A 27,224-nucleotide genomic window follows, 5' to 3' on the forward strand; every position below is an offset into this window, starting at 1 on the left:
GCACATCCCTCTGGAAGGAGACCTTGAGGAAGACCCAGGCCATGCTGGAGAGACTATGTCACTCAGCTGGCCTGGGAACGCCTCGAGATCCCCACAGAGGAGCTGGAAGAAGTGGCCAGGGAAAGAGAAGTCTGGGCCTCCCTGCTAAGAATGCTGCCCCTGCGACCCGGCAGCGGATAAGCTGAAGAAGATGAGATAAGTATAAATCACTTTGCGTTAGTGATGGTGTTAGTAACTTTCGTGATAGTGTTCCAGGGTTAATAACTCTAATGAACATCCTAGGGCTGGGCGATATACCAATATTTAAGATATATCGAGTTTTCCAATTTGACGATAAAGAATGTTACAATATCGCCTATATCGATATAAATATTTTCAATCGCTTATTTTTTTTATTGCCATTTATTTGCTTTTGCTACTTCTCAGAACAGCATAATAAGCAGAGTTAGATTAGATGGATTTCTGAGTGCATCCTAACCCAGACCGTCACCTAGACAAACCACACTACAGAACTCACTCACACATGCTGTCCCATAGAAAAAAAAGCCAAAAGTGACACATTGTGCAGCTGCTAATAAATGTGCCTGTGTGGTATTTTGCATCAGCATATTTATCCCAGAATTGTCTTTCTGGTCCGACTTTATTTGAATTAAAATTATTGAGATTTATATCGTATATTGAAATATGAGTTTTGGTCCATATTGCCCAGCCCTAGAACATCCCCATAAAAAGTTTGGGACAGCAATGGTAAAAGGATGATGTTAGCCTACACTTATAAACTATCACTTATTATCAGCCTTCGTAGCACAATGTCACACTTAGAAATAAAGCTGAACCCTGAAGAAAACTAACGGGAAAAGGACTCAATCAATGCAAGAGATTGCATCACGTTAGCCAGTTGATCCTGTGACCATGATGATAGACACAATCCAGATCTACTGCATTTTGTTGTTGTTTGCCTCAGTCCTCCGTCTCCTACTGGCTATTAAGGCTTAAGACGAGGGTTTCTCTGGCCTGACAGCGGTATCAGATAACCTCCTCACAGCATGAACAGAATGCTGGCAAGACGATGGTCAACAGGAAATGCTTAGTCACAGTGAGGCTTTAGCCACTTATAGGCCCGTCGAAATCAGAGTAATCAAAATCTTATAACAGGCCCCTTTAAAGCTCTTCCTGCCACTATCACGGACAATAAAACATTGAGAGAAATAGCACCTACTATTGACTCACTCGCACATGCTAAAAGAATTGCATATTACCTTTAAAATGAATATGTCCCACTTATATAGTTTTAACAAAGACTTTTGCAAGACCTGGCAACCTGTTTTCTCTTTTGATGTTTTAAAAATACACAAAAAATACTCAGGATTCACACAATGGCATGTGAAGGGAAAATGATCATTTCCAGATAACTTACTGTTAATATCTATATGTTAAGGTTATTCAACCAAGTTTTTTTCATGAAATTTGATCTCCTGACATGTTCTGAGTGTCAACTGCCAGTCTTCCTCAGAGGTGATGTAGGGCTGCACGATTAAGACCAAAATGATAATCATGATTATTTTGATCAATATTTCAATCACAATTATTTATCATGTTGGGGGAAAATCTGTATATCTTTTGAACTACTTAAAAAAAAAGCTATTTACGATCAGTTTACAGTGCAAAATGAAGCTTTAAATAAAATGTATGCAAAAAAAAAAAAAAAGAAATTAACCCAATAATTTAAAATGTACCAAGAGTAAACTGAATAAATACACTATTATGGAGCTCTATCACAAAATGCAACTCATTGGAAACAATCACAGCTCTCGTCAATCCACCAAATCACTCAGAGCTGTCGCTAACTAATGGTAAAAAAAGATATGCAGCAGAGCCCACATTTTAAATGTAAATATCGCCAACGATCAGATTAATTTATTCGTGGCAACCAAAAATGTGATCACGATTAAAATTTGATTAATTGTGCAGCTCTACTTTGATGTATCCAAAACATTTCCTGAAAAAAACTTCCATGAATAAACAAAACCTTAACATATTTTTCTAAAAAGAAGACAAAATGAACTTGCTGGAACTATTACTGTTAATATTGTTATGACAAAAAGAAAAAATTCACTTTGATCTAGGCTTTACACCGATTTGGTCGGCTACATCGGATTGGCCGATATTTTGCATTTTATGCAATTAATGTGATCGGCTGTAATGTCTTAATTCGCTGATTCGATCAATGACGTCATTGTTGTGATTAAACTTTCTGTCGATGCTTCCATTGTATTGTTTTATCGTCTTAGCAGAACGATGAGATGCACTCCCGTTTACCTTCGCTTTCATACCGGACACTTCTGTCCATTTCAGGGTGATGGTGGACACAGAGCTCAACAGCTGCAACGTTTATTTTGCCACTCAAAGACGGCATTATAATCAATCTGCTCAGGTCGAACACGCTCCCTCACTCCGCACACTGGTCGAGCAGTTAAAGGGCCACGCACCCACACGCACACTCTGACAACAAATGTTATGTTCTGGTCCTGCATGGAAATTCTTCAACTCTTCCACTCCCCCACAGTCACAAGGCTGCGTATAGGTACCGTTTGATTTTCTGTGAATCTGTATCAGGTAGTACCAAAGGAATTCGGTCTGTACCTAAAAAAACCAACCTGAATTCATATGATCGGATCGGTAATGGTTTTTTTTAAACTCTTTGATCGTGATAGGTGCTCGGCCCAAAAATCCTGATGATGTAAAGCCTACTTTGATGATCAACGAAAGGCCCAGATACTTTGTGAAATGATTTCTGAATATCAATGATTGAATCTGATTCATCCACTTGCCTTATAATGAATGTGAATGACGACAGGTCAGGCCGAGCTATTGCTCCTACTGCAGCTTTAATGGACGTAACCAGCCTCTGTGAGATCCAGTCTTCCCACAGAAACAGCTGCTTGGATGATTCATGAAAGTAGACTCAATCACTCACTTCAAGGACTTCTTCTAACATTCATACACGAGCCAAAGAACTGACACACTCTTACACCCACAGAGATGATTCTATGACGGTGTCAGCAACAGACACAAATTGAGAAAAGGCATTAAAATCCTTGGGGAGGAAATGACTGCCTAGTTCTCACAGCAAAACTAGAAAATACATTTGTGTTAGTCATACTTAAAAATTAGGATAGAATCAAGATGACATTTGAGTATAATGAAAGTATATTTTTTAAGTTCTGTCAAACTTGTTGGGGGCTGCATAAAATATATTATGCAGCCCCCAACAAAGTAGATCGTGAAGAGTTGTCTGTGGTAGAAGTAGCTGGCAAGCTGAAAAAAATTGGGCACCCCTGCATTAGTTGCTTATACTTAGAAATTTGGATAGAATCAAGGTAACATTTGAGTAAACTGAGAACATAGTTTTTTTTTATTTCAATCAAACTTAAAAACTTTAGTTCCACTACTCAAAAATTATTTACGTAATTTGTCACGACAACTCTGTCACTTCATCTGTCGTGTTCTAAAACTGTTACCTACATGAGCACCAGTGGCGGCTGCTGGTCTTTCATGCAGGGGAAGCTCATTTTCTGCCTACTTCAGAAAATGTATCTGTTTATTTAAATGTGAATTCTAGTAGAATTCACATTTTGTTGTCAACAACTATTTGTAGATTATCACACACGCACGCACGCGCTTAGCTGCTGCTCGCTGGAGTGTGAGTGTTTGGTCAAAAGTCTCACAACACAAGCAGTAACAGTCTCCACAAACACCAAAAACAGACACTAGGTTTGTCAGAAGTTAATTCGCTATGAGAGGATCAGCAAAGTCTCCGTGTCAACACAGAGCAACGGACTGAAATATTTGAAAAACCCGCCTGTGTGCTTACAACGTCATACTCTCTGATTGGCTCATTTCGCTGTCAATCAAAATTGAATTAGCCTGAGACAGATCATCCAATCATCATCCATTATTCCAGCGTCCGGAACAGACAGATCCAGCCCACTGCTCCATAGACCTCCTGTGAAGCCCGGCGTCCGATGGGCGGGACTAAGTGCGTCATAACCGAGCATTTATCCAATGAGCGTCTAGTTTGACTGCAGTGGATCAACCCCTAAATCCTGTCCCATTGAAGTCAATTGAAGCTGAACTTCACCACTGTTTATTAACACTGTGACGCTGCGGTAATGAATGAAGAACGTCACGCTGTCACTGTCAGTTTCCTGTTATAAGAAGCTGATTCTGAACTAAACATACATGTGTTCTGTCATATATTTAGTCAATGAAATGTACACACAACACTACATATTTGACCACTGATTTTAGGGGAAGCTGAGGTTCCCTTGTAGTCTTAAAGCATCCGCCACTGATGAGCACAAACGTATCGTGAGCTCTATCATTGTCTTTCTACAAGCTCACTTTGAGCTAAAAGACTGGAGGAAAAAAAACAACCATAGATGGTAACTAGATATATTGTGACGTGATAATCTTTTCACATGTTGAGGGATTGTGATATTAAGGCCAGGGATCTAAAGTGGGACTTTATATAACTAAATTTAGATACAACCTGCGTAGAGGTGGGATTAAATTACTTGCTTTAAACACTAACTTTACAAAAAAAAAAAACCCACACTATTCCTTTTTTCCCTACTCTCTCTTTAACTGCAATACAATTAATTCCACTATCCACAGGGGCGTCAAACTCATTTTAGTTCAGGGGCCAAATACAGCCCAGTTTGATCTCAAGGTGACCACAGGTTTTATGAGGGAAAACGAGTAATTTCAACATTATTGTGCCATAATTTGCACTCCTATGTATACTTTACATACCATACAAAATATGTAAGAAACCAACAATATCCAAGCAATGGGGACTGCAGATGGAAAATAGCTTCAAGAGCTAAAGTCTGGTACAAAGCATGTATTTTCATATGCTGATTAATGCTCCTGAGCATGGTCCCTGTCAAATAAAAGATGAAATTAATCAAATTAAATAAGTGATAGATAGCGCTACAAACAGGATCTTTACTTTCCTAGATTTTGTGACCAATTTCTATTTAATTAAAGAAAAAATAACGTATACTATGTAAGAATTTTGAGTTTTCTCAACAGTTTAACACAAAAAATGACTGCAACCATGCAAAACAAGCACCAGGTGTGTTGAGTTTTATTTACACAATGATTCACGTTTTTTGCTGTAATTTTTACTTTCTCCTGTTTTCTCTGATGCTCCAAAGGGCCAGATTTGGCCCCCGGTCCTTCAGTTTGACACGTGACCTACAGTATTGATGTGCACCCTACAGTTAATGTCCTAAACAGAGACAAACAAATGAAGTGAAATGATTGATAAAGGCGTCAAAGTGAAGAAGAACAAATAATTCATAAATGGGAAAAAGGGAGGATAACGAATATCAAACAGACTGTGAGAGTTAAGAACCTCTAAAACCATTGGAAGTGACTCAACACATCCGCTCCTGCCAACAACCATAACATGATATTACACATGTAAATCTACATATCAAATGCCAAGTCAACATTGGAATGGTTGCAAATAAACCTAAAAACTACACAGTGGAAATGAATGGACCTCACATTTACTCTCACCTTATATAATTAAATTTGCGTTAGCTTTGGGCGATTCATAATGTTGTTTCATAATGAACGTGTATTTAAATGCTAACCTTTAAACTTTGCTGAATTTACTTAGATATTTTTATTTGCCAAATTTACATTAGATCTGGGAATTGTTACATTTTTGTCATTTTCGATTTGAGGTCTTTCAGCCTAATGCTAGCTACATACTGTATGATTGAGAGAGAGATTTTTGGTCATGTTGTTGATGTAATGTGTTTGTTGATGATTTGAATTGATTTTACTGATGATTTTAAATGTTCTTATTGATTTTAAACAATTGAATGTTTTATCATGTAAAGCACATTGAGTTGCCTTGTGTATGAAATGCGCTATACAAATAAATTTGCCTTGCCTTGCCTTACATTTTGCCATTTTTATATTAAAAAATTCTGTTTCCAAAGCAACATTGTTCATGAGATATTTTACCGTTTTGTTGTAGGACCCTCATTACATAGTATTATCTTTGCAACCACTGCCTGTCGATATAAGTTTGTTTGCTAGCTAAAATAAATACAAATCTAATAAATCTCCCATTTTAACTAATTAACATTATGTGGGAGTGGAAATAAAGAAAGAGAAAGAAATGACAAAGTGTGATTTGTAGTTTGTAAACCATCATTTTTAGGTGAAAATGTGAAAAAAGGAGGAATATATAAATTCTCAGCAAGTCGGAGACTCATGCTTCAGCTCTGTGTATAAAAATGTATTAAAAAAAACATTAAGATACTGAATCAAGCTATTCTGAAAAAAACTGAACGTGCTATAATATTACATTAAACAAATCAAAGTACTAATGGACAGTTAATGCATGCATGGAGAAATAAGGAAAAACAACAATTTCTGACCTCTTACCACTGTTGCCCCCAATGACTCAGTTCATCTCTATTCTTAGGCAATTAAATCTGCTTTTCCATGGAAAACAACAGTTTCCGCCTGTGACTGTGTTTGTTTCTCGCAATCTGTCAGTCGTTGCCTTTAATTCTAGCCTTCCGGTTTTTCATTTCCTACATTGAGGACAAAACCAAGCCCAGTATGAGAGGAAATAAGCCCATCCACTTCACTCTTCATCTGTCTTTAATGCGGGAAAATTATTTTTAGAGGTGAAACAGTTTCCAAGTTAAATTGGTGCCCTTGGCAAATAGAATACACTTTTTAAAGAGACAGTTTTTAAGGACATCAGCACAAATTAAAGACATCAACAATAGTCTGGGCAATAGTTTCAGCATTAGTGCTAAGCTAACTCTATCAGAATGTGTGTTTTCAAACATCTTTGCATCTATGCCGTTTCATTTCTTTTGCCGACACATTTGATGTCTTGGCTTTTTTTTTTTTTCTTGGTCTCGAAAGATCAGTTACTAAACATCAGGTTTTGCTACACCTGCAGAGTCCTGTCGCTTTAAAAAAGGAATGATGATTAATCATTTTTAAAGGGGCTATAAAAACGCATCGACGAGAGTATTCCTAATATTAAAAACAAAATTGAAAAATCTCAGTACAAACCCAACAACAGGGTTGGGGTTAATTATAATTGTAATTTAAAAAAATCTGTTGCTGTTGTAATCGTAAATTAAAATGTAATTGAGTTTAGGTCATTGACTTAGTAATTGTAATTGCCATGAAAATTCTATAAAAATTGTCAATCATAATTTAAGGGAAAACTGGGGAACAATGTTACAGTTCTATGTACAGTTCTACACATATGCAGTTAATTATTAAAATGTGTTTCATATCCAGCTTCCCACATTATACCATTTAAAAAAAAAATGTTATCAAGGGCTATACTGCTCAAATGCTCACACCAAAAATATTAAAACCTATATTTTCATTGATTAGGAAGCCTAATAAGGTAACCAATAGATAGGAAATACTGTAAATTAGATGACAGATATTTGTTATTGGTGTATTTTACAGCTGATTTAGAATTTGTTATCATAAGAGATGCTAACAGAAAACGAACAAGAGTAAGGTGAACTTTTATTAGGTCATTAATTTCAGGCTCCAGCAATTGTGATTGCATTTAATTGAACTTTAGCCATTTAGAGCATAACTGTAATTGTAAAGTAATTGTAATTGGTGAAAATGCTGGTCACTGCAATCGTAATTGAATTGTAACCGAACATGGGTAATTGAAAACGTGATTTTACCTGAAAAATGTAATTGAACCCAACCCTGCTTTCAAATGGTTACAATGTTAATAATAATAATAACAAGAAGACAGTCATCAACATCCCCCGCCAGATTGGTTGCCATTATAACTCACAACATTTTCTAAATTGCCCTAAATCTAAGAACTTAGATGTATAGCATAAAAAATATAATCACATCACAATATAAAATCTTAAATGGTTTCTAAGAAAAACTGTCCTCTTTGAAGATACTTCAAACAGAGTAAAAAAAAAAAACGGAACAAGGGCAATAACTCCGGAAAAAAATATTGTGCGCTTCTCATTTTCGAACTCCATCAAGGTATTGATACCCTGAAGCCACACACCAAATGTGGTTATCCTATCTTAAACGATTTCTAATAAAAGCAGTTCCCCTTTAAAGATCTTCGAACAGAGTAAAAAGGAAACAGGGCAATAACTCCGGAAAAAATACTTGTGGGCTTCTCATTTTGGAACTCCATTTGGTATCGTATCTTAAACAATTTCTAAGAAAAGCAGTCCCCTTTGGTGATACTCGACAGAACAGAGTAAAGAAAATAAACAAGGGCAATAACTCCAGAAAAATAATTGTGCACTTCTCAGTTTTGAACTCCATCAAGGTATTGACACCCTGAAGCCACACATCTATCTTAAAGGGTTTCTAAGAAAAGCTGTCCCCTTTGAAGATACCTCGAACAGAGTAAAAAAAAACCAGAACAAGGGCAATAACTCCAGAAAAAAATATGCGCGCTTCTCATTTCAAACTCATCAAGGTATTGATACGTCAAAGCCACACACTGAAATTGGTTATCCTATCTTAAACGGTTTTCTGAAAAAAGCTGTCCCTTTTAACTCGGACGGATGGACGGAGCTCAAACAAATATCCGATAATAATACAGAAGCATCACATATGGCCATGTGGGGACTCTGTGGGTTGCCTTGTCAGAACTGCCCAGTTCAGGAGGAAAAAATGAAAGAGGGAACACAAAAGGCAACTGACTCCATGAGAGGAGGGGAAAACTGCCCCGGAGACGCTGGCGTTCTCCCTTCATGACTCGCTTTTGTTGCTGTGACTATTTTTATACACTTCAGCCTCCTGGCCAAGTGATGGGAGAGAGCTGTGAAGCCACTGAGCTGTACAGACACTGTGCACTGCAGAGATTGTCCTAATAACCGTGTTTCAGGATTTAAAATGTAGTGTTAGAGATGATAGAAATCATTACAGTTACTATACGGGGGACAGTCCAGTGACACCAGATTGTGAAGGGTGATGAATGGTTGCATTTGTGAATGAGTTTTTTTATTTTCTCCACCAGTGCATCCTCAGGAGGCTTCAGACTGTGGCCGTAGGTGTGGACACCATCGCAGAATAACAATGAGGAAGGATGATGGAGAAATTACCACGCAGTGGGTGTATGTTAACATATCAGGACTCAACATGACAACAAAACACACAAACAAAATCTTCCCACAGATAAGCCAAAATAAGTCTGTGTATAGCAAATCTCGATTAGTGCAAAATAATCATTAAGGTTTAAGAAAAAACAGAAGAAGAAATAATCGTAACTTTAAGGAGTGGTACAATTCAACACTTCATTCTTGTGCTGACATTTAGCTAATTTGGTAATTCAGACTATTTGAAGTAAACAAAGTTTGTTCAAGCATGCTCTGTTAAAAAAACAATGCTACTAGAATTAGACTGCAATTGCAATATGAAGATAAAACTTAAAGCCTAAAGAAGCTGATATAAATAGTAATCAGTCAGGTTTTATAGCAATAATAAATTGTAAGTTATAGTTGTACATAATGTATATATTATGTCCATGTCCATGTGTTAACTATGTCCATGTCTGTATTTTTATTGTCATTGTCTTAAATGTAGAGGATTATGGATGGAAAGTAGCTCATGGCTAAATCTGGCAACATTTACACAAGTATTGTACTGGTGTTCATTAATGTGCACTGTCCAAATAAACAATAAAGTAAAATAGGTAATATTGACACACAGACATTACTCAAAAAATCAACAGACTTTCCCCTTTATCAATACATTTCACGTCTGATTTGAACAGCATGGAGGAGCTCTGATTTTCCATGATTACGTGTTAAAAACAGTAAAAGCAATCTGAAAAAGAGAAGCATATTTCTCTCTTCTTTATTTAAAATGACAACTTCACATGTAAATGCCTCACATGCACCATGGTTTTGGAACAATAACATGAATTACAGAAATTTTTCACTGGAAAACAGGTGACTGAGGCTGTGTTTGTAATGTCATACTAACGTACTACTCATATTAAGTCTGACGACAAAAAGGGTCCGTAGTGCATTCACATTATGAAAAGATTATGCACGTGAGAAATACACGGATGTATACTATATCGGGACATTTTTTAAGTATGCACAGTGGGTACACTAGTCACACTCAACAGCCCCATGATGCATTGCCAGCACAATGTAAAATTGTCCTGGGACTGGCTTCAAGCTAAAAGTCAAACATCCCCTTTTCAAAATAAAAGCATCTCTGCTGGTCTTCCATTAGTTATTAACACTTTTGTAAATAGGGCTCTGTGTGACAAACAGACAAATATGTTCAATTCTGCTGATAATCCTGCTCATAATCATCTTCTACATGTTAAGGTTCGACTAGCAACCGTGTTAACCCTGTGATTAAAAATGAATGAAGAGCTTCATCAAAGTGTGGTTTTGATGAGTTTACCTGGTGACATACCATGGCAGAAGCATTGCACCAACAATCACACAGCTGTGTGAAATTTGGTGAAAAATGTGAGGCCAATTCGCCAGTTAGCAGTAATCAAAAATGTCACATTAAAGGTGAAGTCTGCAACTCTTATAAAAGTGACTTTTTGTCATATTTGCTAAAGCTGTCACTATGCAAAGACAGCCTTACATCAAGCTAGTAGTTTGTGTGAAAAAAACAGGCTCATTGAGTCCCGCCTGCTGCTCCTGCTGTTTTTGGCATATTGTCATAATGCACCGCGACCGAGCAAAAAGAACCAATCAGAGCCAGAATTGTGTTTGATGGACTGACTGACAGCTGTTGTTTACAGTGTATGGTCTGAAGGAGTAGAAGATGGAATTGGTGACTTTTCTGCTTGAAAGGTAATTACTGCTGCTTGATTTACATTATGTTTGATTTGTAATTGTTACACTAGAACTCTGTAGTGCATGTGTTGTTTGTGTGCGCGCAGCAGCCTTCGTGTGGCTGCTGTAAGTGACACTGTGTTGTTTGCTCCTGCTGCTTATAGATTGGTGTGTGCACATTGAGAGAGAGAAGCGCTGCAGTAATATGCTTTTAACAGTGCATGTTATATTACTGGGATGTTGCTGTCTGACTAACAGCTTGTTAGCTACTAGAGAGGGATCTGAAAGTTGCGGACTGCACCTTTAAGGTTTTGGGACAATGTCACAATTTTCCATGGTATGTTTTCCTCTTAAATGGGAGGCTGAAGGAAGGTCTAGAAGCGTAGCTAATGTTGCTTCTCCTGCTACTACCCTTGCGTGATTTCATTTTCTGTTTATGTAAATTCCCTACAGTAAAATTAATAATATTAGTTGACTCTATTAACCCTATTCAGCATGTTTGGTGCGATTCGGGAAGTTTAACAGTCAATAAAGTCATTGAAACAGGGAAAGACGATAATATAGAAACAAAACGGAAAATGTGTAAACCGTGTAAACCCTGAAAGTCAAGTTAGGAAATTTTCCACCCACCTTGTAGCCACACGTTTCTTTATCTAATCTAATATTTACTCTTCAGGCTGGTACATTGGCTGTCTAAGAAAGCCAAGATTCTTAGATACAAGTGACTAAATGTAACAACAGTTTTTTTTTCTAATAAGTAGTAAACATCTAAATCTGTCAAAAATTTTCCTGGACAAACTGTCTTAATATAATGATTGATTTGTTTTTGCATACTGTGGGTTGGATAGACGAAGTAATACAGAGCCAGTGCACGTCCCTATAGGGGTCGACCAAAGAAAAGATGAAAACAGATGAGAAATTGTAGTTCAGATTAATAGCGTGATTATTGCCTCCTTATTTCACATTTATTTAGTCTTTTTATTTCACATTTTATTTCTTACTTACAGCTTCCTCATAAGTCAGGTTGCTTGATTTTCGCAAAATGCTTGTGACCAAAATAGCACCTTCCCTCGTTTTATATAACTCAACTCTTCTCCAGTGAACACACACATTGTTCAGAAGGACACGTGTGACACGGAGCCTGAGCAACAGTATCGTCACCGAGCAGCACATTTTCAGGCTTTTCCTACATCAAAAGAAGCCAAGGCAGGAAAAGCTGAGGGAAAGCAACACAAAGGAAGGTTCCTATGGGAAAAATACTAAATTAAAAGAAGAAATCCTCAATACTAGATTTCTAATAATAGAACAATAAAAAAAAAAAAGACTGTGAACACAGAGGAACTAAAATAAATCTTTTAGGAGAGAACTCTGACTTTTCCATCCTGCATCGATGAGGGTTTAATGGAACACTTAAACCTCGATAGAAATAACAGGCTTCCTGCTGGCCTTTAAATCCTTTTAGGAAGCAGATTATTCCTAAACACACACACACACACACACACACACACGCACACATGTTGACACCTCTGAGTATGCACGCCCTCGTGCCCTTCAACACCAGACCTTCCACTGATCAGGCATCGAGCAACACAATTTAACATTTACATCTTGTGGTAACTGTGATATTTCTGATGTGATGAAAAGTCGCTCAAACAAACAAACAAACAAACACATCTCTACCAGCTCACTGGGGGCAGCCTAGGATGCTGTCAGTCTCAGTAAAGGCACAATCTTTCAAAAACAGTTCACTGCTCACCAACCCTTCCCCTACACGCACGCACACACACACGCACACACACACGCACACACGCAGTGACCCACTCATATGCGTCAGCAAAGGGATGCTTGCTGACAGCTACATTATGACAGAGGATGACAAGGAATCAGGGCCCACTATGTTGCAGAGGGGATACAGATGACTCAACCCAGGAAGTGAAAATGTGTGTTTGTGTGAAAAAGGAGTTGAAAAATGACTTATAGGTAATGTTCAATATTAGATTTTTGTTGATATCTGACATGCCCATATTGTTCAACAGTAAATTGTTGCTTTCCGATGAAGCAACAATGCCAATATATACGGCTGGGAGACATGGACCAAAATGAATACGTCAATATTTTTTCTCAAAATGGCAATGTAAAATATACGTATACAACCAGAAAAATAATTGTGTTTAAACTTAACCAGAATTCATTTGAAAGCCTTTCCCTTGAAATTCGTAATCCCAAAATTAAAATAGAAAAACCCATCTTACTGGCAATAGTCTACCGTCCTCCTGGTCCATATTCGGAGTTTCTCTCTGAATTCCCTGACTTTCTCACTGCTGAGCACTGATAAAGCCATAATAGTAGGTGACTTTAACATTCATGCTGATGATGAAAACAACAGCCTAAACAAAATAACCTCACTACTAGATTCAATCGGCTTTACACAAAATGTAAACAAACCAACTAATTTTCTTAATCATGCCCTTGACCTTGTTCTAACATATGGTTTCAATATTGACCATCTGACAATATATCCTCAAAATCCTATTATTTCCGATCACTTCTTGTTATCCTTTGAATTCTGAACATCAGCCTGCTTAAACTCTGAGAGAAGAGAACACAATAGTAGATCACTGTCTGAAAAAGCTGTAGCTAGATTTAAAGATTTAGTTCCATCACTGCTTACCTCTGATCCATATAATATATCAACAGAGAGTAGCTATCAATGTCCTATGACAGAGAAAATAGATGATCTTGTCAACAGTGCAATTTTGTCAGCTCTGGATGCTGGACGCTTAAAAAGAAGACGATATGCCATAAAAAGGTCGCTCCCTGGTATTATTCTGAATTGCGTCTCATAAAACTGGCACCGCAAAAACTGGAAAGGAAGTGGCTCTCTTCAAACATGGTAGAGGTTCATTTAGCCTGGAGAAAGAGTTTGATAGCTTATAAAATCTCGACTTTACTCAACTTTAACAGAAGAAAACAAGAATTCAACACTGTAGCCAGGCTACAGTGTTGAACCCTCTATTCCTGTCAACCAGAGCAGTGATGACTTCATCAACTTCTTTACTGATAAAATTCAAACAATTAGAAAGAAAAGTCCCCCTTGCAGGAGTGCTCAATAATTTCCTAAACAAAGCAGCTCCTAAAATATCCTCAACATTGCACAGTTTCACTCCAATTGGTCTATCTGAGTTGACCTCAATAGTTAGTGTTTCTAAACCAACAACCTGTCTTTTAGATCCAATCCCAACTCCACTATTTAAAGATGATTTTCCACTAATTAGCATTAAAACCACTGTAATCAAACCTCTCCTTAAAAATCAGAACACTCCACTTTCAGTTTACTTCTGGAAGTTCCTAAAGTGTCTAGAAGTAGAACAGGAAGTAGGAGGCAGGCTAATCGCTTTTGGAACCAGCTCCCAATCTTAGTACGGGAGGCTGCTACTCTCTCCACCTTTAAGGCTAAACTCAAAACCTACTACCTTTTCCTCACGTAAAATAGCAAAAACCTCAAATGGACATGGTCTCCTCTGTGATGGTCACAATCACAGACCATTACACGTAATGGTCAACACCTCAGACCATTACATACAACCACTAAACTCAAAACGTACTTATTTACTAAAGCGTATACCGTATAATAGCGTTAACTTAAAGCGGACAGGGTCTCGTCTATAATCGTCACAATCACAGACCATTATGTGTGCCCAGTACAAGATGAAGTCTCGTCTGTAGTGGTAGCATTTCAGACCATGGCAAACGCCGCAAGACGTTGGAAGTTACCTAACCACTTGGAACAAAGCTTCTCCTCGCCCTTCTCTCTCTTTTCTGTTTCAGGTGTCTTGATGCTGGAGCTGGCAGCTCCTGATCAATGGTTCACGGCTCAACTAGTCTGGGACACTCTGATGGTCTATATCCCATCCTGCTCTGTTTGTCCTTCTGTCCACTAACCCCAACCAGTCGAAGCAGATGGCTGCCACCTCTGAACCTGGTTCTGCTGTAAATTTCTTTCTGTTAAAATGAAGTTGTTTCTTCTCACTGTTGCTAAATGCTTGTTATTGTGGATCTTGTTGAGTTGTTTATTCTTACTATGAACTTTATATTTTGTTAAGCACATTGAGATGACTTTGTTGTAATTTGTGCAATAAAAATAAAGTTGAATTGAATTGAATTAAACATGTGAATGCAACACTGCAAACTGACTAACACCTGACTCGCACAACCTGTCACTATAAAAACATCTCAATGAGTCACATTAACAAATAAGTGCTAATTGAGAAGCATTATATTTAAGTTATCATCGGATATTCTTATCCTGCACACAGAGAAACCGCTCAACTGGAAACAGTATTTGGCAAACTATAGCACACTGCTTATTCACCACAGAACACCATCTGCACTGTGCACTTTTTTCACTGTTTCACAGTTTTGTGACCATGCTGCAGAAAAGCCATCAATCTGGTCCCTAGAACATCATGGAACATGGAGGCCAAATTTTTCAGTTTCCAGCACGTTTGCGTGCATATAAACACAAATATAAACATAGAACATTAGGAACAGGTTCTAGTATACCTGCCCTGACGACTGAAACACGTCAGACTACTTTTCAATAATCCTACAGCACACACTTTAATTAAGGCTTTTTAAGATTCGCTCCGAGTACCTCAGAAATCTTTGGACTTGAGTGTAAATATAGAAATTCTGGAACCAGAATCGCTCTAATTTTATGTGCAAAATTATGCACAAAATGATGACCCCAAAAACTCAGAAACAGCAAAAATACACAAAAGGACATCAAAAAACTAAAAAATATACACAAAAATACACCAAAGAACAACAAAAATACCCTAAACAAACAATTATACACAAAATAACTTTTTAAATTTACAAACCTCAACAAATTTACACAAAATGACTCCAAAAACACACCACACACAAAAATATACAAAAATTACCAAAAAATATACAAAACAACAACAGTCACACACAAAATGAAAATAAATAATAATAATCTAGAAAATAAACAAAACTAATATAAAAACACACAAAACAACAACAAAAATACACCCTTTATTCTTTCCTGTACTAATGCTCAGATTGGTTTTTATTCTAAATGCTGACATGATAATGTTGATAACGTAGCCCTTGGATCAGACAATGACATTTATGTGGCCCCCTCTGTGATTAAAATTGCCTATCTCTGGCCTATAAATATAAGCTTGTCTAGGTATAACATCCAAAAGAATCGAGCTGGGTTTGAATGTTTTTCACACGGAGGAAGTGGCCTAAATCTCCACCACATTGAAAATCATTGAAGAAAAATCACAATTTCCCAGGAGTCTTACCAACGAATTAGTTTGAGATCCATTAAAATGAAGGATGTTGATGCGTTACTTATTTACAACAAAATGGATGTAAAAGGTGCAAAACAATACAAGCAAAGAAAGGTAAAACAAAAAAGGACTCCTACCTCTCCTAGGTGAGGAGTGGGATTGAATCCACACAGATTGCAAACTTCCTTCTTGCACTCGGTGCAAATACTGTAGTTTGGGGCATCTGATGAACCAATATTCAGTCCTATATTACAAAGAGGGCAGTTTGCCAGGGTTACAGGAGCAGTTTTAGCTTCAGAGACCTTCTCATCCTTGTCCACAGAAATGGCTCTGGGAGGTTTTTTGGATCTAGCAGGTGGCGTATCAGGAGCTGAGTCTGAGTCTGGGGGTGACCCAGGAGCAGAAAACGGTGAATCTGGAGGTGATCCGGGTCCAGAATCTGCAGGAGAATCCGGTCCTGAGTCAGGAGGTGATCCAGGCGGAGGAGCCTTTCCTTCTTCTCCAGTGACAAGGTTGGAGGCAGAACTTAAAAGAGAAGATCCAAAGCTGAACATTTGAGATGCAGCTGCAGGAGGTTTGGCTGATTCAGTTAAACCTCCAAACCCTCCAAACAGTTTCCCACTGACGGACTCTTCCTGTTTTGAAGCTTGAGGCTTTGACGAGTCCATCAAACCCCCAAACCCACCAAACAGTTTACCGGTAACAGACTCTGCAGCTGCAGGAGGCTTAGCTGCATCTGTCAGGCCACCTAGACTGATACCTCCAAACCCCCCGAAGAAACTGGACTCCTGCTTGGCTTTGGCAGGAGACGGTTGAGGACTGGACTTCTGCTGCATCGGCCGACCTGTCTTGGGGTCGATTTTGGGGGATCCTCCGATTGAAGAGCCTGGTGAAAGCGGTCCCGGAGACGTGGGGCCTGGGGATTTTTGCCGAGGCGTGGTTGGAGGTGTCAGACCCTGGTCGGTGGTGCTCTGCTGCTTGATCAAAAGCTTGCCAGGTTTGCCAGAGCCCTCCTTCTGTGGAGACGGTGGGGCCGAACCTTGCTTGGGTTTGGTGATGCCCGGGGGATCCATTCCTCCCATGGCCCGCTGCATCTGACAGTTCAGACACAGCCACTCTTTTCCCTGTGGGTAAAAGAAGAAGGGTTTAATTCTATTCAAACAGTTCACTCACATTAAACCGCCAACAGTTCTGTATATGTTTATATGTTTCATTATGTGATGTATGCACTGGACTGGACTCAACACCTAAATACCAGGTAATATCTTAACTGAAAAGAAATGCACAAAGTTATTTTATTTTAAGGAAAGATATTCTTCAGAAAACCTCTATGAAATAAACTAAAATTGAATTTTTAACTCCACCAAGGAGGAAATATTTTCACCAACATTTATTTGTCTGGCAGGATTATGTCAAAACTACTTTACACATTTTGACAAAACTTTAACCAAAGATAGACCTTACAAAATGGAAGATTTCAGTTAATTTTGGAGGGGATCCAGATCAATATACTGATTCTGGATCAGTTTGAAAAGAAATAAAAATCCCTAGATCTCATTATTGGCAAAATTTCAAAAATCAGTTTGTAATTTACTGATCTTTATGAAACTGGACTCAATTGTGTTGGGTTGGTTCCTCATTTACCAAACCAAGTTTCATCTGGATCAGATCAGGATTGCGCATATCATTGTGTTTTTTGTAGTAAGTTGTAAATACACCAGATTTAGCTAAACTCTAATTTCCATCCGTCATTCAATGCTGCAGTTAACAAGGGTAAGGGCTAATATGTATTTACAAATAATAAAGAGTTTAATTGAAACCTTGATAAATTATAATTTTTCATTGGTTCAACACCTTCCAATAAGAAGCCATGTGACACTATGTTTCGGTGTGTTGCTGATTACATAAGGCTGCAGTGGGGTGACTTCAGATCAGTCAAAGGCCTGTGGTGAAATATTAGGCTGACATTTTGCCATTTTTGATGGTTCTGCTTCACAAAACAACCCAAGCATTGACAAGCAACTAATCCTGGGATAACCAGTGAGCCTGACTAAACCCTTTCCTCTGCTGTGCTACACTCATGTGTTATGTGTGACTGACTCTCTCTGCAGCAGAGCCTGGCCTTGTATCTTCCTGTGGCCATAGCATGAGTCACCTTGATCAACATTCCCAGCGTCCATCTGGTCCCTCTGTTTCTCAGCTCATGTGCCACTAATGAAAAAAAAAATGCTTCCTCTACCCAAGAGAGGTTAGCACAAAAGGCTAATGCAAGACTCAACTTGAATTATAATTCTGCATATGAGCAACATGTTTACTGTTTAGTTATCATTTCTGCTGAGAAAAATTAAGTGACCTTATCCAAGTGCAACAATGACACAGGTTTGGTGTGGAAGGCTGGAACTTGTTTTGATTGAATGAGATTCAGAAAGAGTGTTGTAAACATATACAAGTTAAAGATTACTTCATAAATCAGATGTATTAAGGTAAAGAAAGAGATCTTACGGCTGAGTCCGGCGGGCTGAAACCACAGAGGCTGCAGACCTGCTTCTTACACTCAGTGCAGTTATTATAGTTTGGTGGTTCCTTGGATCCAATGTTTAACTGTGTGGTTTTACACAGAGGACAAAGACAACCTCCAGCTGGTCCCCCTCCCTGCTGACCAGGAGGTCCTGCACTCTTCACTGGTTCTCCAGGAGGGACCCCAGGTCCTTGGGAACCTTGTTTTCCTGGTGCTTGCTGTGGTGGGCATCCTTGCATTACGCCTTGGCCAGGGGGTCCTTGACCGGGTTTGGGTCCCTGATGACCAGGGGGTCCTTGGCCTGGTTTGGGTCCCTGTTGACCAGGGGGTCCTTGACCGGGTTTGGGTCCCTGTTGACCAGGGGGTCCTTGACCGGGTTTGGGTCCCTGTTGACCAGGGGTACCTTGACCTGGTTTGGGTCCCTGTTGACCAGAGGGGCCTTGGCCTGGTTTGGGTCCCTGTTGCCCAGAGGGGCCTTGACCAGGTTTGGGTCCCTGCTGACCAGGAGTGCCTTGGCCTTGTTTAGGTCCCTGTTGACCAGGGGGACCTTGACCTGGTTTGGGTCCCTGTTGACCAGGAGGGCCTTGGCCTGGTTTGGGTCCCTGTTGACCAGGAGGGCCTTGGCCTGGTTTGGGTCCCTGTTGACCAGAAGGGCCTTGCCCTTGTCTTGGGGCCTGCCCAGTAGGTCCCTGATTGGTTGGGCCTTGACCTGGTGGGGCCTGACCTTGCCTGGGACCTTGCCCTGGCCCCTTTGCAGGAGGGCCTTGAGCCTGTTTTTGGGGGCCCTTTCCCTGAGGTCTCCCGCCCTCTTGTGGTGCAGATGCATGTCCCTCCTCCTCATCTCCAAACAGTCCAAACTTAGGAATATTGACAGCATCTCCCATTGAGGTTATAGAAGACGAGACGGATGACGTCATGGAGGACACTGCACTGAGGGGGTTGGCCCCGCTGAGGAAACTGGAGCCAAACATGCCTGAGGACTTGGTCTCTGGGTCTTTTGGCTCCTGCCGGAATCTGTTCTCAAAAAGGCTGAGCGATGAGGGGCTGCGCCCTGGTGTGCCCCTGCTGGGGGGCCCCTGGTTAAAGGCGTCAACAGTTCGACTTTTGCTGAGACCTGCAGGGCCCCTGGAGGCCCCTACCTGCTGGGACCGCTGGGCATCAGATTCTGAGGGTCTGGAAAAGAGACAAGATGTGATAGCAATGATTATTTATTGTTATTTTGTTGTTTTAAATGAGTTAAGTCAAGTCAAAGTTACTCAAATTTGTAGATTTAGTTGTTTTTCAAACTATTCAAGTTGTATTTAAGGCCAAGAATAAATTATCAGCAGAAAACGTTCAAAAGCTCTTTATTGAGAGGGAAGGGGCTTACAAACTTAAAAGTAACATTTTTTTTGCTCTGAGTGTGCGGACAACAAGGTATGTGGAATAAGATTCTGGAACAGTTTGTCAATAGAAATTAAAAAAAGTGTACAAATATCAAGAAATTAAAAAAATATATAAAGAAAATGTATTTACGTTGAATGACAATTTTGAAAGTGTGTAATATGTTTTTTGTATATATTTAATCAAAATCATATAAAGATGAGACAAAATAAATGTATTAACAGCAGCAATGATTGGAAAACATGATGCTGAAAATTGATTATTTGCTACTGTAATGTAGGAAAAGAGGTGGGACCATTCCGTTTATACTTCCACGTACTCCCTTTCAAACACAAAAAGTATGTGTGTGCAGTAATATACGCAATTATTGTTTTATTTTTATTTTTTTTCTGGAGGGAAGCCATATGCATTAAATCTTTAGTTAATTGTAATATTATTTCTTGTTATATTCCAATTGTTTGGAATAAAACAGTGTCATCATCATATAGGATTTTTATTGTAAGAATCCACGGATACTTTCTTTGTTCTCCGTCAGATTTTCAGTAAACAAAAACTATTCTAGATAAAAGAAATATATAGACATGTAAATGAGAGGAAGAGATGATTGTTCCCTAGTTTTTAAACCTGGTAAGTAAGGCTGCAACAACGAATTAAAATCGACTATTAAAAGCGTTGGCAACGAATTTAGTTGCTGATTCTTTGCTTCGTGCGATTTATGTCACTGACTGTGACGCAGAGTCGTTTGCTTCACCTGCAGAGATTTGTGTGCACACACGAGTGTTTGTGTGCGCGCACCACGAGAGTTTGTGTCAGGCCGCGCACAAGTGTTTGTGTGTGCGCGCAAAGTGTTTGTGTGTGCATGCACCAAGAGTGTTTGTGTGTGTGCGAGCGTGTGAGACACTTTCATTTCAGTTTAATCAGCTTTGTGTACGCACGCAGTGTTTGTGTGTGTGCCCAAATGAGTGGTTGTGTGCGGGCGCACCACAAGAGTTTGTGTGTGGCCGCGCATGAGTGTTTGTGTGCGCGCGCAAAGTGTTTGTATGTGTTTGTATGCACCACGAGTGTTTGGGTGTGTGCCCGAACGGGTGTTTGTGTGTGTGCGTGCGTGTTTGTGTGTGAGATACACTTTCATTTCAGTTTAATCAGCTTTGTGCACGTGCGTAGAGTGTTTGTGTGTGCGCGCACCACGAGTGTTTGGGTGTGTGCCCGAATGAGTGTTTGTGTGCGTGCGTGCGTGTTTGTGCGTGAGAGACACTTTCAGTTCAGTTTAATCAGCTTTGTACACGCTCACAGAGTGTTTGTGTGTGGGCGCACCACGAGTGTTTGTGTGTGGGCGCACCACGAGTGTTTGGGTGTGGGCGCACCACGAGTGTTTGTGTGTGTGCACAGAGCGTTTGTGTGTGGGCATGCATTAGTGTTTGTGTGTGCGCGCACCACGAGAGTTTGTGTGTGGCCGCGCATGAGTGTTTGAGTTTGCACAGTGTTTGTGTGTGTGCGCGCATGAATGTTTGTGTGCGCACACCACAAGTGTGTGTGTGCGCGCGCAAAGTGTGTGTGTGAGTGCACCATGAGTGTGTGTGTGCGCGCACCAGTAGAGTTTGTGTGTGAGCGCACCACGAGTGTTTGTGTGTGTGCGTGTGCACCACAAGTGTTTGTGTGTGGGTGCACAACGAGTGTTTGTGTGTGGGTGCACAACAAGTCTTTGTGTGGGCGCACCACGAGTGTTTGTGTGTGTGCCTGTACGAGTGTTTGTGTGTGAGAGACACTTTCATTTCAGTTTAATCAGCTTAAGCAGGGTTTTAATGTGCTTTATAAATAAACTGTATGTTTTTCTAAAAATATTGTTCATCGATTCATTTATTGACCGATTAATCGATTATGAAAAGTTGCAGCTCTACTGGAAAGTTAAAACCCCTGCAATATTAATATTTTGTGGTTGCCATTTTAAAACAGCCACATTGGGTCTAAAATGTGCCTGAGGTGGCATCGTTGTGCTAATATGTCACAACTATGGCTTAGTTAGCTCTCAGCCCTATTCAACACATCAGTGAATGCCCAACGTACAGTAGGCCGCCCTGGGGTAGAGCTGACAGGATGTGTGGAGTGTAGAATGAGAAGAAAGAGATGCTCCACTCTGTGTGGGTAAGCTGACACATCTTTGTTAGCTCAGGCTAAAAGGCACAGTTCACATCACACACAGAGCGTCAGCGCTAACGAACCATTTAGAGGAAGGCACAAAAGTAGGAAGAGATGGCAGATGTGAAATGTATGAATGTAATATACATATCTATACAGAAATGTACAAAGTGCAGACTGAAATGAAAACAAAGTATGGAAATCATTCTATAAGAGGAAAACTGTCTCAGAGTATGTCCAACACCCAAAGCAAATGCACAAAGTTACTCCAAAAACACACAAAATGACAAAATAAACACATAAAAACTGCAAGAACACACAAAATTACTCCAAAAACCCACAACATGACAAAAAAGATAAAGCAACAGAAAAACATACAAAACTACTATGAAAATAAACAAAAAGACAACAAAATACACAAAATGAGAGAAAAATATACCAAATGACAATACAAATATACAAAATGACTCCAAAAACACACTAAATTACCCCAGAAATAATACAAAAAAACAAAGAGAAAATAAGAGAAAAATATACAAGATGAAAACAAAAATACACAAAATGACAGAAAAATAAACAGAAACAACAAATACACAAAATTAGTCCAAAAACACACAATGACAAAAAATTACAGAAAGCAACAGAAAAATATACTAAACCACTGTGAAAATATACAAAAAGACTCCAAAAACACACTAAATGACCCCAGAAATAATACAAAACAACAACAACAAACAGAAAATAATTAGAAAAATATACAAGATGGCAATAAAAATACACAAAATGACAGAAAAAATTACAAAACGACAATACAAATAGGTAAAATGACTCCATAAACAGAAAATTACAAGACAGAAAATCACAAAATGAATCCAAAAATGCAAAACATCACGTGCACACAAAATGAGAGAAAAACATACAAAATGACAACAATAACACATACAAAAACCCTTATTTTTATTTCCTGAATTGATGCTCAGATTTGTCATTATTCTCAATGCTGTCATAAATGTTGATAAAGTGGCCCTCAAATCATACACAGTCACTTTTTTTGGCCCCCACTGTGATAAAAGTGTCCCATCCCTGCTCTAGCTGTCTGGAGGTTAGATCATGTGAACAGCTACAGTATATAAACCCCCCAACACCAACTCAAAACAGGTCACAGTCCTTCTCGCCAACAGACCATTGATGGCTTCCAGGTCTCCCATGTATACATGGAAAGAGGCACTTGTTCGGCCATTAAATATTACAATGAACCGAGCTGCTGGTAATGTTTAATGTGAGTAACAGAAGATTGTAAATGGCAGAGTGTGAGTAATCACTGTGAGTGGAGGTGTAGTAACGACTGCTGGCAGACTCTGCAGAGGGTTTCAGAACCATGGACAGAGGCTGATGTGGTTCTAGCACTTTGGACAGCAACCGGACTCAGTATACATTGGAGCAGACATGGGCAACTGAACGGGCGTTTAATTTTGAGCAGTATTCATAGTAATAACCAAGAATTACAGAGAAATACACAAAATAAGAGCAGAATTACACAAAAATCATTACAAAAAAAACCATACAAAGTTACAGAAAAACACGCAAAAAAAAGCCCCAGCAAAATTGCACAAAAATGATTGCAGAAAATAAAAGTACAGAAAAACACAAAAATATAACAAAAATACCAAAAATTAGAGCATAAATAGACAAAATAACAGAAGGATTACACAAAAATGATTACAAAAACCAAACAAATTTATAGAAAAATACACAAAACAACACTAAAATTACAAAATGTTATTACAGAAAAACACACAAAAGGATAACAAAAATAAAATATCCAAATACCAAAAATTACGGCATAAATAAACAAAACAGCAGATTTACACAAAAATGATTACAAAACAAAAAATACAAATATAGTATAGGAAAATGGACTAAACAACAGCAGGATTACACACAAATTATTACAAAAAACAAACAAAATTATCGAAAAATAGATTAAACAGCAGGATTTCACAAAAGAATTACAGAAAAACACACAAAAGGATGACAAAAACACCAAATGTAAAAATAAAAAAATAATAAAAATAAAAACAATAACAGACAAAATCACTCAAAAACACACAAGAAGACCATTACAATAATACAAAAGAATATACAAAACAACACAAATACACACAAAAGACTGTAAAACACACATAATGACAAAACAACAAGTGAAATACACAAAATATGTTGTTAATTCCTGTAATTAAAGTTATTTTTCTAAATGCTGACACTAATGTTAATAATGTGGCTCTCAGGTCAGACAATCATATTTTTAAGGAACCCTCCGTGATAAGAAGTTGCCCATCTCTAGATTTAGTATTTGGAAGATTTCCAGAGGCGTTATTAGTCACACAAAACATTATACAAAAACAGTAATTAGGGTCTATGTTCTATTTATAGTCTGATTAATATTAATATTATCCCTGCCCCCATCTTCAGCCTGGCTATAAATAACAATTTCCCTCTCAGTCCAAGCCAATTAGCTGTGAGACACATGGTGGCATTTTATGTAAAGCCAATGGAGAGAAAAAAAATTGTGTCAACATACATTCAACCAAGGCAGATCATTTTCATTATTTAAAATAAATGTTTAATCTGTGGAATCAAAGAAAAACGCCATGATTGGAGGGGGTTTACTGTTTTCATGAGTGAGCTGCAGGTGTAAAGAGTACTGATATATTCTACTCCAATAGAAGTAATGTAACTTTATTGAAATTGCACTTAAGTTCAAGTACAATTAAAAAGTAGTCAATTAAATAGCATTCAAAGCAAAAATGACTAGTTACTATCATCAATTTTTATTTCATTTGGTGAGATTTTGTGGAATAAGTTGAGAAAAATTGTAAGCTTTTGGAGTTCTTTCAACAACAATTTACAAGTGAATTATATGGTAATTTACACAATGATTCTTGATTTCTCTGTTATTTTCACTTCCTCCTCCTCCCGAATCGGATGCTCTAAAGAGCCGGATTTGGCCCCGGGCCCTCGAGTTTGACATATGTGCTCTAAGTAAAGCTCAATGTATTACCTTTAAACCAGTGCCATGGCTGGGTGTTGATCAGAAATGGCACGACAAAGAACATATGGATTATGTTCAATGTGTCTTGAAACAGAACAAAAATAAATAAAAATCACTAAATATAGGGGTGTGCCAAAATATCGATACGATGATATATCGCGAGGTTGCGTCTCGCAATACGTTATCGATTCGCCGGCGCCAAATATCGATTTTTATTTTTCGATTTTTTTTGCAACATACAAGACATGACGAAAACAATATATATATATATATATATATATATACACACACACGATACACAGAGATAATGCAGTACATACACAGTACAATGAAACAATAGGTGAGGAGTGGATATTTACAAATTTACACTGTGTGTGTGTGTGTGTGTGTGTGTGTGTGTGTGTGTGTGTGTGTGTGTGTGTGTGTGTGTGTGTGTGTGTGCGCGCGCGTGTAGTATACTGTACACTTTATTTTACTTGGCTGTCATTCATTGACAATGTTTTGTAATTCCTGTGAAATTGATTCAGCGCCGTCAATAAATTCTGAATTTCTTCAGTGACACAGATATCGCGACGTATCGGGGATGAAATTTCGTTATCGTGTGAAACATATTGTGATGTATCGTATTGTGACGTATCTGGTGATACCCAGCCCTAACAAAATATAATAATTTACTCAGTAACGGTTGGGTGTAGAAATGTAACAAATTACTTACTTTAAAACATACTTAAGTATAAGTAAAAACACTGATTTAGAAATACACACAGAAGCTACTCAATTACAGTAACGTGAATACGTGTAATCCATTATTTTCTCTCTGGTAAGATATGATAGAAAACACACTGAAAGGCAGTTATTTTTGCGTATGTGCTCAAATAGTGGATGGAGGTGTGTCTCAGTGATGTCACTCACAACCACAAAGAGCACAGAGTGGTACCAATAAACACTAGTGGTTTCATTCTATTTCTAAGGAACACTGGATGTTCCCACAGCATTTAAAGGCACCATCCATCCTCACTCATGCACACATCCATAGGTGTATTATTCACATTATTCAAACACTAGACTACAGCATTTCTTGGTGCATTTTGCTGTGATGAGAATCAGACTGTGAGCATCATTAGACTGGATGTTGCACCTGTTTGTGTCTCATGTGTAAAGGTGATAAATGCGTCAGAATAAATGCAGTTTAAAGCCCTGCCTTCGTGTAGTAGTCGCGGTTCCCTGCGTCCTTGACATCGCCGCTGCTATCATCCTCCGGTCCTCCAGGCTCAGGTCCTGGAGTCTGACCGCAGACCCGTCCGATACCCGCACGAAGCCGCCCTTCCCGTCCGGGGCCAGGCCCTCCGGTAGCTCAGACGGTGGGCCCTCGGCTCCTTCCAGGCTCGCTTCGTTCCCCATGACGAGCCCCTCCCGTCTCCGTCTCCGTCTCCCTGAACCACCACCACCACCACCACCACCGTGTTATCTCCTTCCTTCTCTGGCTGTTTTAGCTCCACAAAACGCGGAGCTTTTCTGCGTCTGGGAGCATCTCCGCCGGTTAAAGCTCAGCACTAGCAGCACTAGCACTAGCACTAGTCAGTGCTTGTTCCATCTCATCGCCTCTCCTTGTTTTTCTCAGGCTAACATCCTCCCAGCAGCAGCTCTTCATACACTACGGTTCCCTCCACAGTCATCACTGTTCCACCACTGCTCACCTTCCCACGGCGGGCTTCCGGTAGGCTGTTACAAAATAAAACTACAGCCTTTCCCGTATTAGCTTATAAAAGTAAAAGCTTGATTTAAACCTCAGCAATATTTCCCTAAACTAAAGTATTTCACAATAAAACTCTTGACCGATTTGGAATTTATATGATACATGGTATATACTAGGGTGTGTACTGCCTGGCATCTGGCGATGCAATTCGTATCCCAATACATATGTCACGATACGATACGATACA

The 27,224-nt window shown here is 39.0% G+C and overlaps 1 protein-coding gene across 2 annotated transcripts in view; it reads right to left on the reverse strand.

Annotated features, from left to right (window-relative positions):
- Positions 1 to 26,995, reverse strand: part of pcloa (piccolo presynaptic cytomatrix protein a) — a 69,624-nt gene extending 42,629 nt beyond the window's left edge. For both annotated transcript variants that reach the window (XM_028449170.1, XM_028449169.1), the window contains exons 1-3: positions 26,483 to 26,995; positions 18,695 to 19,883; positions 16,330 to 17,316 (exon numbers count right to left, since the gene is read on the reverse strand). In XM_028449170.1, coding sequence (XP_028304971.1) covers positions 16,330 to 17,316; positions 18,695 to 19,883; positions 26,483 to 26,682 — 2,376 coding nt within the window. In that variant the 5' untranslated portion in view covers positions 26,683 to 26,995. The remainder of the gene's footprint in view (positions 1 to 16,329; positions 17,317 to 18,694; positions 19,884 to 26,482) is intronic.
- Between the last annotated feature and the right edge of the window lie 229 nt (positions 26,996 to 27,224).

Source organism: Gouania willdenowi, chromosome 6, assembly GCF_900634775.1.
Source record: "Gouania willdenowi chromosome 6, fGouWil2.1, whole genome shotgun sequence".
Lineage (NCBI taxonomy): Eukaryota > Metazoa > Chordata > Actinopteri > Blenniiformes > Gobiesocidae > Gouania > Gouania willdenowi.